General features: G+C 43.3%; 1 protein-coding gene across 2 annotated transcripts in view; it reads left to right on the plus strand.

Moving 5' to 3' along the window:
- The window catches only part of PGBD5 (piggyBac transposable element derived 5), a 73,754-nt gene extending 65,665 nt beyond the window's left edge, over positions 1 to 8,089 (plus strand). Inside the window, exons 7-8 of one of the 2 annotated variants that reach the window (XR_010989284.1) lie at positions 324 to 2,764; positions 2,857 to 8,089. Coding sequence is in view for 1 of the 2 variants with exons in the window: in XM_068154066.1 (XP_068010167.1) it covers positions 324 to 519 (196 nt within the window). In the remaining variant the exon portion in view is untranslated. Of the gene's footprint in view, positions 1 to 323 lie in introns of both variants that reach the window. The other variant, XM_068154066.1, reaches the window with a different exon arrangement.
- Positions 8,090 to 12,371: the final 4,282 nt, after the last annotated feature.

Consider the following 12,371-nt stretch of genomic DNA (forward strand, 5'->3'; position numbering starts at 1 on the left):
GTGGCTGTTAGTCATGAGTAAGCTTGAAGAGCCTGTAACAGTACTCTTCCTTACATGGAGCAACACAGAGAGCGTTGCTGAGGTTTTGCTTTGGAGGGAAGAAAGTCTGTTCTTTTATATGCTGCTTCAGAAATATCCAACATTGTGCAGTTTAGCTGTCGATGACTGTCAAATACGTTGTACAGAGAGATGATACCTGCAGTAGGGATTGAGTCCCAGGCCTGCTTCCTCTTTGGGACTGAAGAACCTTTGTGGTTATGCCTTGCATCCCAGCTGCAAGCGTTGACTGAACAGTGCTTTTCCCTTCTCTCTTGGCTTTTTAGGTATTTCATTTCTCACAAACCAAACAAGACCTGGCAGCAAGTATTCTGGTTTGCCATCAGCATCGCTATAAACAATGCCTACATCCTCTACAAAATGTCAGAGGCTTACCACGTGACGAGGTACAGCCGCGCACAGTTTGGTGAAAGACTCGTAAAGGAGCTTCTGGGCTTGGAGGACACCTCACCCTCCCATTGATGCATTGTTCTTGGTGATATAGGCAGGGAATGGAGGGTAAGCAGAAGAAGATACCACACCTGAAACGGCAAAGCAAGGAACTTGTGATGCCACAGTGCTGTCCTTATCCAAAAATGCCAAGTGATGCCACCAGAGAAGTCAAAACTTTGTTCCTAGAAGCAGCTGGATGTAAACACATCCTGCAGAGAGTGCCACTGGAAAAGCGAACACAAAATTGCATATGAGAATGCCCTGTGGGAATCTATACACCTGAAACAGACTTAAATTAGTTGTCAACACTATTTGTTGCACAGGGTCAGCTAGTTCCTCTTGGGCTAGGAGCTTGTTAGAAGTTGACATAGCTCAGCTGTCCTAGGTAGGCATCACAGAAGCTTTACTGGAGCTATTCAGTTCTGGGACAGGCAATGTTGAGTTCACCATGGGCTGTGGCTGGGGGTGCCTGCCATCCTGTAGGGCATTGCTGCTGTCCTCCCAGTGTGCTAAAGAAAGCTACTGAGATCCACCAACACTGATGCAAGCATACTGACAAACAAAACCTTCCCAGGCAGGCAGCCAGGAACTGAGGACCAGTTAAGACTTTTTCTTTCTTTTTTTCCCCTTAGTTCTTATTAATGTACTGTCAGTTAATTTGATCCCACTTAGAATGCAGTAAAATTAGGTAAAGCAAAGATTAGTGAATCTAAAGCAGAAATACATTACATTGATTTTCTTTTATAACCAGGATGAAACATTTTATACACAAACGGTGAGTAAACCTGCAAGTATTAACAGTGAGTCAACCAGTCAGTAATACTGCCTCACATCTTAACTGCCACGGCTGCTCTACAGGTGAGAGATTAGAATAAAAGACTTGTTTCTTTTCTCTTAATTTCAGCTGTATCTTAAAAGTTGCTTAAAAATCTAATGGACTGTTAAGTTTTTAGGAACAACAATTTCTTTCTTTTTGTAAGTGTCAAGATAATTTTGTCCATTTTAGAACGTCATTTGACACACAGTTGGCAGGAAAAAAAAAAAGCCAAGTCCCTGACAGCAGTGTGTTTTCCATTAGCCCTGCAGGGTGTTCTGCAGAAATTGTGCTAGAATTCAGGGCTTGCCATGGTAGTTGCAATTAAACAGGTTACACATTTAGCAGCATAACAGCATCGTGTTTTATGAAAAGAAAGAAGTCCAGTTGTGACCATATCTTAAACCTCACTAGAACAGAGCAAGCCCAAAGAGTTCTCCTGTTCTGAGGAACACTGTAGAGGACAAGCATCAGCATGAACTGGTTGCCCATGGCTGAAAATCCACATTTTGGTGCTGATGGAATCTGAAACCCTCCAAAGATTTGCAAAAACAATGTCAAGAGAGAGAAGTATGAATGAAACATGGTACAATTGATGCTGAGGTGAACCCTGCCCTCTATACATTACTGATTTCAGTCCACAACTCAATCAGTAAAAACCTCTGTATTCTAAAGATCAGCAGTGATGAACACAAACAGAATGCATTAACTCGCAGGGCAGAAAAATGTTGCTTAGAGGACCAGCTGGTGCTAGGTCCTCAAGCCTGAAAATTTGTGTGAAAGCATGCCTTGGGTTGATTCAAGAGGAATGGAGTGATTGATTGATTGATTGATTTCTTTATTAGTGTAAACCTCACCAGGTTCTGTGTCTATTGTCAAGAGACAATAGAGGGTAACTAACATGAATTTGAGAGCTCTCCAGACTACATCATTGTGTGATGTACAAATGCATGGCTTTATAGCTGAGGAAGAATCCAGCTGGGGTTAGTAAATTAGTGACTAGCCCAAAGAGTCTCCTTGCACTGACATCTTTCTGTTTGCACCAAAGTCTTTTCATTTTTTTCTTGTGGAGTGGAGTTGGAGGCAGATCTTACCTGGCTGCAGGGAGAGTAAGGAGGTGGCGAACTCCATGGCGTTTCTGCTTGTAATACAGCCTAGAGATTGTCCCATACATCCTGTGCTGCCTGCCAGCTGCATCATCTACAGCACTGGGTTTCCTAAGCATCCCTTTTCATTTATCAGCCCACAAGGTGTCCACGCAGGAAACATGGAGAAAGGACAAAACCTTGTGCACTGAGGTCTGCTAGCCTCAAGAGGAAAAAAAGGGTTTGTACCGCTCTAGTCCTTGGCAATGCCAAGCTGCGTAGTAGCCCAAGGATGAGTTCAAAATTTCTTGACCCTGCAGAGAACCAAGACCAGCCTTCTTCAGACTGTGTGCAGTAACTGGTTCTTCTCAGTCTTGTAAGTATTCAGAAGGGGAGAGGAACTGCCATGAGGTATGAAAAAAAATGTCAACAATATAAGCCCACAGGTTCCTTTTTTTTTTTTTAAAGGGAATTCCAGAGGTACCTAAAGGCAAATGGTGTTCTTATTGTTCCCTGCTTCAGACAATGCCAGCCTAATCTGCAACAGAAATAGCAGCTACAAGTTAATTACAGCCTATACATTTATGCAGGAGTCAAAATCAAGGCAGTAAGGAAAGATCTGGCTGCAACTTTGCTGATGGGACAGCTTGGATGAACAGTAGCTGCTGGGAGCACAGCTTCCTTGCATTCCCCTGCAATGCTGGAGCATTTGCAAGGTGCACACGCCTCCACCACACCTGAAGAGGTTTGCAGGACTTCCTTGGAGCCACTTGGCACTTCTAAGGAGTGAGCTCAGCACTCTCCAGCTATATTGCAGTCCTCTGAGACACATCTGGAGGTCTTGGCCATTCATTACATTATTATGTGTCCTTGAAGGTTTGGATCTAGGCCATCCCATATAGAAAATGCCTTTTCTTTTTCAGGCGACAGTAGGTCCAAGGCCTTAGAATGTTTAATTTTCCACTAATGTGTGCTATTAATTGTGTCTATTACTTGAGCTAAAATCATGAATTTCTAGCTTTTTGCCTCAGGGACTGGGTCCTGAGTAGTTTTCCCTAGAATTGGTGTTGACAGGGGATTACACAGTGGCTGACTATTACAGGGAAGATGCTTTAGTCTCCTTTGTAAAGGAGAAAAATTAAGACAAAATTATAGCTTTGCAATGAATTTCATTTTCTTAGCCTTAACCATCCCTCATCATTTTGAACTGGTGCCCTAACCATGCAGAAACATTCCATAAATAAACAAAAATATTTCTATATATTTATATGTACAAAATGCCTGAATATTGGCTCCTGAAGCCACCAAGCAAAAGTCACCAAAGCATAGTCTATACCCACAGATGACTTCCACCTCATCTTCTCTATTTGTTGACTGGGAGTGGATAGGGTTGGGGAAAGTTAAGATTTCTTCTTGTTGAAAAAGCATCTTGCACTTTCTCTATGTTACTACAAAGAAGACAAAGTAATTAAGGAAGAAATAATTTTTAAAAGGTAAAAGTTTGTTAACTGCAGCTCAGGTGCTGTAGCCTTTCCTTTACTGCAAACTGGCTTACACAGATTTGTTTCTTCACCTGCTTGTCACATTAAAGCTTCTCCCTAGTTAGAGCGGGGGTGGGGGGGGAAGTTTAATCTCACTGTAGTGTAAGGATGCTAGCTATAGTGTGTGCATGTGTGTTAACTGTGAAATGATAGCAAGTCTGGGGTTTTTGTGGGGGGGTTGGTAGCCTTGAGACAATCTGAGTAAGAGATCTTAAAGCATAACAGTAGCTGAAATGCAGTAAAAAAGCCAACCAGGTCACAGAGGAACGGCTCTAGATTTTTCCATAAGAAAAAAAAAAGAGATTAAAAACCTGGAATCTGAAGTAGAGAAAGGAGCAGCAAGGCTTGTTTCCCTTCTGCTGAGCTGAATTTTCATTCACACATACTTCTGCAAACTGAAAATTACTTATTTAAGGTATGCAAACAGTTTCAAAGAACCAAGACCCTCAGTGAGACATACTGACCACCTTCTATGCACAGAACTTCCTTCGAGAAATGTCTGCAACGATCTGTTCTTGGAAAGCCTTTCTTTTCCCGGTGTGTAATACAGCACTCATTAGAGCTTAGAAGCCACTGTGAAACGGTTCCCAATGCTGCTGTTGTCTCAGCTGAAAAACACTTCAAGGGCTTGCAGAAACTCTGCCACTTCTTATTTCAGTCCATTTGTGCACTTGGCACTAGGGCACAATTTTTTTAAATGTCATCTCTGTTTTCCATGTCTGTGCTCTAGCCTGAACCCTTCTGCATTAAGAAGGTTGTCCAGGAATCCAAATTTATAGAAGTCTTAGAGTCCCTAATGGGTACAACATTTTGTTTTCCTGAGACAGTTCCTAGAGAAAAATTAATTTGTCTGTTTCCAGACTGAGAGCAACTCAAAACAGCACTCCCATTCCTTACCCCCAGCTGCACTTTTTTCTTTCTTTTTGATTGAAGAGGTTGTTTTGGTTGTGTTTTTTTTTATTTCTAATATTTGTTTAGGAATCTGTCTTGAGCTGGTGAGTAGTGAAAGAGCCTCCCATCTCTCAGTGTTACATGTCTAAGTGCCCTAGTCCTTGATCTGATTTTAGTGGTGAGTGGGGATTGTGCTGCACTGAAATGTTTCTGCTTCTGCATTACTTTCCATGGAACAATTGCAAAGTGCTTTAACAGCTTCGGCACTCGTGAGACATCATTAGCTACTCAGATTGGAGCTTCCCTTTCCCTAATCAGACACTGAGGCACAGCACGGGTAAGGGAGTGATGAAACTGTGAAGTTCACATTCCATGTTCTGCATTTTCAGTGACTTGGTTCTTGTTGAAAAGCACTTTTCCAAACCAGAAATGCCAGCTTCCCAAGCATTGTTCCCCTCTGAAGTAAGAGCTGTGGGACTTTGTCAGCACAAGCTCCTTACTCCGTATAAGCCAGTATGAGTCAAAATCTGGTTGTACTGAAGAGGAAAATGGATAAAACATTGCAGCGACTGGAGACCACGAAGCTCCACTCTAGCCCCATAATCAGTGAGAAATTCAGGCAAATAATTACTAAGACTGACTTGAAAATAGTTACTGAGTCTTAGATGGAATATGAAATCCTCCATCCATCTCTGTTGTGGAGTTTGCATAGCACTTTCTTATTGAGAACATTGAAATGTTAAAGGACTGTTAGCAACCCTTCGCAAAAGCAAGGAACTCTAGCCTCAGACTGTGTGTATTTGGCCTGTTATTAACTAGGGTATTTTGCACAAACAGATCATGTTATTTGCTGAAATGCAAGCCTACCACCAGTGCTACTTGAGATATATTCATTCTGTAAGAGTTCTTCCAGAAGCATTGTGAACTGGAAACCCCCCCATACCATCATCTCACTCTTGAGGATCAGTTGAGACTATCTCTGCTTTGTTACAGAGAGGGTCTCTTTCTCTTCTTTTGAGAGAAGGCTCTGTGTCTTCAGAAATCCAGCCCAGGAGTTTTTTGCCCTACATTTTCCTTTGCTTCCCTTATTCCCTGGATTTAGAATGCACCCAAAGTATCCCACAGGTTCTTGGTCAGTCTGGAAGAAATGACTAGGCAGAGTTGACCTTCTAGTTTACTTTTGTAGTATTGCTTTGCTTTCTGCTATCTTGCAAATCTCAGTTGAAACAGGGTATTGTTTCTGAAGCCTGTACTAATTGCAATCACTGTGAAGGTGTTGCCTGCTTTGTCCCATTAGTGCTGCCCCTCAGGCACCAAAACAGGTAGCAGCATCACCACACCCACTGCTCCCACTGACAGCTGTGACATTCATCAGCTCTAGACCACTGTCAAAGAGGGGCCTTTGACAGGGCCTGGGGAGGGCTTTTTTCAGTGTTTTGGGTTTTTTAAATCCCTTGGAGGGAAAGGGTCTGGTGAACAGCTGTTAGGTATGACAGAAAGGCCTTAAGTGGTAAATCCCTTTCGTATCCCTCATCAGAAGTGATAATTACTTGTATTGGATGTCAAGGTGGTCCACATGATGTGTAGCACAAAAAAATCTTATCCATGAAAACTCTGCAGAAAAGCTCATTTGATGTATCTGCATCCAACCCCTGGGTGTGTAGGGGAGCTGAGTGAAGAACCCAATGGGAAAAGACCATAATGCCTGTACAATTTGCCTGTGCAATTTGAGATCTGGACTCTTTGGACTGTGACCACAGTCAAGCTAGTCTCCTAAATTTTACTAGGGAAGATTCCAGGCCCACACAGTTTGCTCCCAGCCCTGGCAACTGTGTTTCTAAAACAAAGCAGCTAGCAAATGCTTTCAGTCTTCCAAGTATTTGCAGCATGCTCTGAACTTCACACTGAGCTTTTTGTCCTGTTTTCACTAGATATTAAAAGAAAAGTCTAGAAGCTGAAAAAGCAAAGCCCAGTACCCTACGTTCATCTGTCCAGAACCCCAACACACTTGGTGTCAGAGTAATTTTGTGGTCTTGTTCTGCAATTAATCTGTGTCAAGGTGTATGAACAATTTGCACCTCTGTGAAATGGAGTTGATGGAAAACAAATTGTAGGTCTCTTGAACTTACTTTTGCAACCTAGATTCTTCTTCTGATTGTAAGTCATATATTTGCCTGGCACTTTGGAAATGAGAAATGACTTGATCTTGTGGTCTGAGGTGAAATTAGAGATAGCAAACCTCAGATTTATGCCAGAAATTAATCTGATCTCATATATGTGAATCTAAACAGTACAGTCTGATACAAGGAGGAGTTTAAGAGGAACAGCTGGTTTGAGGAGGCAGAGTATCCAGATGGTCCCTTCTAACTCTTCTCTTTCCGGCTTGTGAACCCCTCTCACCTGCCGCCTTTGAATGAAAAGAAAAACCTGTTTAACACAACCAGTCTGCACAGCTGCTTGAGCAACATAACCCCTGCTTTAGCTACATTGCTGGCCTCACTCCATGCCTTTCCTTATACCATACATGTTCAGTAGTCATCAGCCTTGGAGTCAAAACACTGCTGCATGTCAGCACAGCATAGAAGTGACAGTCTGAGGAAATGCCACAGTAGAAACAGGAACAGTGGGGATTCTGGAAAAGGAATCTGTCCCTTTACAATTGGTTTCCATTTATTTTCAGTATGTGCAACGTACATTCCATCAAATGCAGCGAAGGTACCAAATCCAGGTGGGCCTTAGCTGGCTGAGTACTTTCAAGATGACCCCCACAGGGCTCTGCTCACATCGTCAGCGGCTACAGTTCTGTTGCAATGTTCCATATTTTTTCTAATCCAAAAGATTTCTGTTGAAAGTGTAAATTCCAGAGGTAAAGCATACATGGAAATTGCCTTTTTGTTTCCTCTCCTTCCTTTTTTCTTTCTTTTTTTTTTTAAAAACCAAACAACTTCTTGGGGCAATTTTGTAACAGCCAAGTCTCAGAAAATGCAGGTGTGTGACCTCTTCACAGCAAGAGATACACAACTGTGTTTCTGCATGGGACAGGGAACTACTTTTATGACGCCAGTTTTGTTCTACACAAAGGCACGCTTGCAATAAATTTTTACAAGTTTTGTACACCATGAGCTGAATTCTGAGTTCCAAAAATGTGAAGTGTGGCAACAATAACAAAATGGGTTTATAGTATCACTCTGTTATCTTGTCGTGTGGTTTTATTTCTTCAACAAAGTTTGTTTACAATCAACAACTTTGAAATACAGTCAGATATATTACCAGTTGCTTTTCTGTCTCGTTCTTTCCTGGAGTAGGTGGGGAAAATATTTGGAAGTCCTCTGCATGTGTAGGTGAAAGGACATGGAGAAAAAACTGCCAGATAAATTACAGGTTCTTACTCTGAGGCCATTAAAAACAGAAGCCTGACATTCTCACGCAGCCATTGAGTAGCAAAGGCATTTTCTTTAGAGGAAAATGAATTTAAAAAGCCTTCCAACATGGTCTGCACACAAGCACTGGAAAGCAGACTGTTCTCCCACATCCCCTGCTCTCCTGACACCCACAAGCAGTACTTCCCAGACACCTCAGGGCAGGGCAGTGTGGGCACAAGGATATGGTCAGCTGTCTGAGCTCACAGATGTTGAACAGTACCAGCTCTACATCCTCACTGCTCTGGCAAGGTTTGTCTGTACCACCAGTGGTACCCACCAAAACCATGATCAGCATGCCAAATAAATGACATTTGCTGGCAAACCTGGACAACCATTATCTGTGGGTGACCTCTTACCTGTTTCACAGCTCCAAGTCAGTAAGTAACTATGACTTGGTTCAAACCTTAGTCTACAAACGGTGCAGAAACCTCACAGGTGAACATGCAAGTAGGCTGACAGTGGGTCTTTGCTACAATAAAGAGCTATCGCACTCCCTGGGGCTGTGCCTCATTCCCCCGTGGCTGCAGCGCATACTCCTGGTATGTGCTAGTGTGGCTCAACACTGACCTCTTGCTGTGGTCTGTCAAGTGTCTGCCGTGTGAGATTTGCTCACAGTAACTTGTGATTTCCACAGGAAGAAATTTCGATTGCATCTTTCTCCCATTCCATGTATTTTCTGGTGAACCTACCAGGTTTCTACTTTGAGCCATCACATCCAAGTTCAAGAAGCAAGCAAACCACAGTGGAGACTGTCTCATTCCAAATGTGTTCTGATGCTGGAAACATTCAGGTGTATCATAAGCCTGATGGATTAGCATGAACACACCCTGCATAATTGCAGAGCTTCCCAAAATGCAACCAGCCATGTGCAGCTGGGCACGTGGACCCACAGGTAGCTCCATACATCACACAGAGGCAGGAGGGTCCTGCAGTGAGACCAGCCACACCCCAGTCAAGATGTTTAGTGTGGTGGTTTGGCCCTGGCCTAGGGGCCAAATGGCCACCAAAGCCACTCTATCACTCCCCTTCTTAAATGGACAGGGGAGAGGGGAAAAATATAACAAAAGCCAGGAATAAGATAGAAGCAATTTAGTAACAATACTGAGCAAAAGTAATAGACCACACGGAAGTGAAAGCAGAGAGAGAGATGTTAGTCTCTGCTTCCCATCAGCAGGTTGAAGGTCGGGCTCAGGAAGCAGGGCTTTCTAAGCTTGGTGGTTCCTTAGGAGGATAGACACCATGGATGAACCCCCCACTTCCTTCTTTCACTTCATTCTCATATCTGAGCTGACATTGTATGGCATGGAATACCCCTTTGGCTAGTCTGGGTCAGCTGGCTCAGCTGTGTCCCCTCCCAAGATCTTGCCCAGCACTCAGTGTACTCTTGGGGCACGGAAATGTTGAAACGGCATAGCCTGGACTCTTAATCAACGGTAGCCAAAACACTGCTGTGTTATCAACTACTGCTGTAAAACAGCACTAGAAAGATGCTGTGAGACGAAACCAAATACATTTAGCTTTGTCATAAATCAAAAGAGAATTTCTCTGAGTTCACTGCCATGGTTGGAGGGCCACCCCCCAGCAGCACCCTGGTCCAGCTAATGCTGCATGTAATCAGGCTACATGGTCAGAGTTGCAAGAAGCAGCACGACTCATCTTTAACATGCTAATTGAATAAAACAATGAATTTAATTTGTGATATTACAAAATCCAGGATCTGATTAACACCAAGACACTCACACCGATGCACAGCCTCAGCACTGCCATTTAAAACAATGCTATCGATTCAAATCAGGCCAGGGCCTGCAGTAACTCCATCTCCCACGACATTATTCTCAAGAGAATTTACAATTAGTAATTCGGCAATGTAGCCCTTCTGAATTAAGCAAAACTTAACATTCCATTCTGCAGTGTTTTCAACCTGCCCTTTCATCCCCATAGAGGAGCAGAGAGAAAACGGTACCTGATCACGGACACTGCAGAGAAGGATCCCCCTAGCCATCACTAAGTCAAAGCACAGGCACTCTTAAAGTGCCTTCATCCCAGACTTGAAAGAGCACTTCACATGCAGTAATGAATGGCATCTCATCAAACCCCTGCAGAGCAAAGCCATCCCAGCTCACTTCAGAAACTGTCTCTGCACTCCTATTTCCTTAGATGACAGCACAAGTCAGGTGCACAGCCAGCCACAGCTCCTCTTTGAGAAGGAGAGTTTAAGAAAACAAAAGGCAAAAGGTGATGTGAGACGACAGGGACCTCTTCCCTCTTCTGCTGTTCCCACTTCCCCAGGTGAGGGCTTGGCCAAAGTTCCCCAGGAGCACCTGCACCAGAAATAACGGCACAGAACTCAGGCTTCTTACCAGTTGCACCTGTGGGTTTTTTTTGGGGTTGGTTGGGTTTTTGTTTGGATGGGTGTGTGTTTGTTTTTCCCAGAATCTGTTTCCTGTTACAGGTTTTGCCAAAGCAAGTTCTCATGCTCATAGGGAATTTGCAATCCATAAACCCAGATGAGAATAACTTTCCCTGAGCAGACAGGTTCACCTACCGCAGCACACCCCTCATCTTGCAAGGGCCCAAAGGCAGCTGGTACCAACTGTGACATGAAAATGCCAAGGTGCAACAAGCCCAAATGCGCTCCATTTTCATACTTCCATGACTAAGGGCTGGACTGCAATCTTTAAAACAAGGGGTAGATATTCTTTCTGCCAGATTCAGGCTCCACAAGAACCACAAGGAAGGATTTAACCTCTCAGCATTACCTTGTACCATTTGGGGAAACAGCAAAGCAAACCATGTCCATCTCTTCTGGACAGATAAAATTTAAAACCAGCCAGGTCTGAAGCCAAACAATATTCAAAAATGGAAATTTATGAGGAAAATAGGTGAAGGGGAGGGACATTTCTTTAATTTGCTGTGAATAATATTTAAACCTGCCACCAGCCACACCAGAATAAATGGCAAATAACTTGCAGGAACTGGAAAAATTCATTGCCATGGGATCTGCTATGTGTATCCCGAAGCCTTTAAATATTGAAACTGATGGAAATAAAGTCAAATACATGAGTTAATGTACATATGTATCTCTTCATCACTTGGGCTGGAAAAGCTGGACTCCAAACATAAGCAACTGTATCTGCACATATTTGTAGTGAGATCATCACCTTCTTCTGCTCCTATTTCATGATTAATATCAAGCAGGCAGAGTACTGCTCATTTCAGAAAAGCAATTTCAAAAGTGCCACTGCAGAGTTCCACAGTTTCTGACTTTTCAGACGCCAGATAGTGTTCACTAAACCAAGCACAGATGATGACCCACAGCCTGAGTGAGACTGAGCAACCAGTGCTATTAAATTCTGCACGTTGGGTTTATTAAACTTCTTTTTTTTAATAAAAGATACACTAACACTTTTAATGGACACTTGTTACTGCAGCCAGGAGCTTGATGCATGTGACCCTGGACTAGAGAAGCTCTGGCATATCCAAAAGATACTGCAGCGAGACTCAGACCAGCTGCTAAATATCTGTATTCCTTCCAGGGATCCTGGCCAAGGCAATAGCCAGACATTAGACAATGTAAACAATTCATCCATATTCAGCAGCGCTCTCCTATCTGGGATAACAGAAGCCAATTTCAAGGTGTTGTGCCTTACAGTGACTTTAGAAGCTGCTTTTATGTTGCATAACATATACCTGACGTCCCCCTGGCCTGGGGCAAGTTCACACTTACCAAGCAAGACACTCAGTTGGTCTCAGGGGTGCCAGCAACAAGCTTTCTATTGCTCATGCAATAAACAAAAAGATTCCTGAGCTTTTGTTCCCATAGGCCACCATAAACGATCTGTTTCTTGAGCTCTGTCCAAAAACACCACCACCAAATTTCAGTGGAAACATCTGTAGAGACAAAGTGGTTCTGCAAACCAGTTGTAAACCATCTATTGTGAACTTGAAAGGCACTGGAATGTACGTTCCTCTGATTACTCCCCAGCAGAGCAGCCTGCAAGAGAGAACAAGGCAACCCCTGAGCAAGGGAAACCAGGTGCCTGATAAAACTGGGCTGCAAGGGAGCTTGCCTGCTACATCCTGAGGTGCTGGAGATCCTGTCCTGCAGCTATGTAGTTGGCAACCCAAC

This window comes from Melanerpes formicivorus, unplaced genomic scaffold, assembly GCF_026170545.1.
Source record: "Melanerpes formicivorus ecotype bairdi unplaced genomic scaffold, bMelFor1.0.p_v2 SCAF_2, whole genome shotgun sequence".
Classification (NCBI taxonomy): Eukaryota; Metazoa; Chordata; class Aves; order Piciformes; family Picidae; genus Melanerpes; species Melanerpes formicivorus.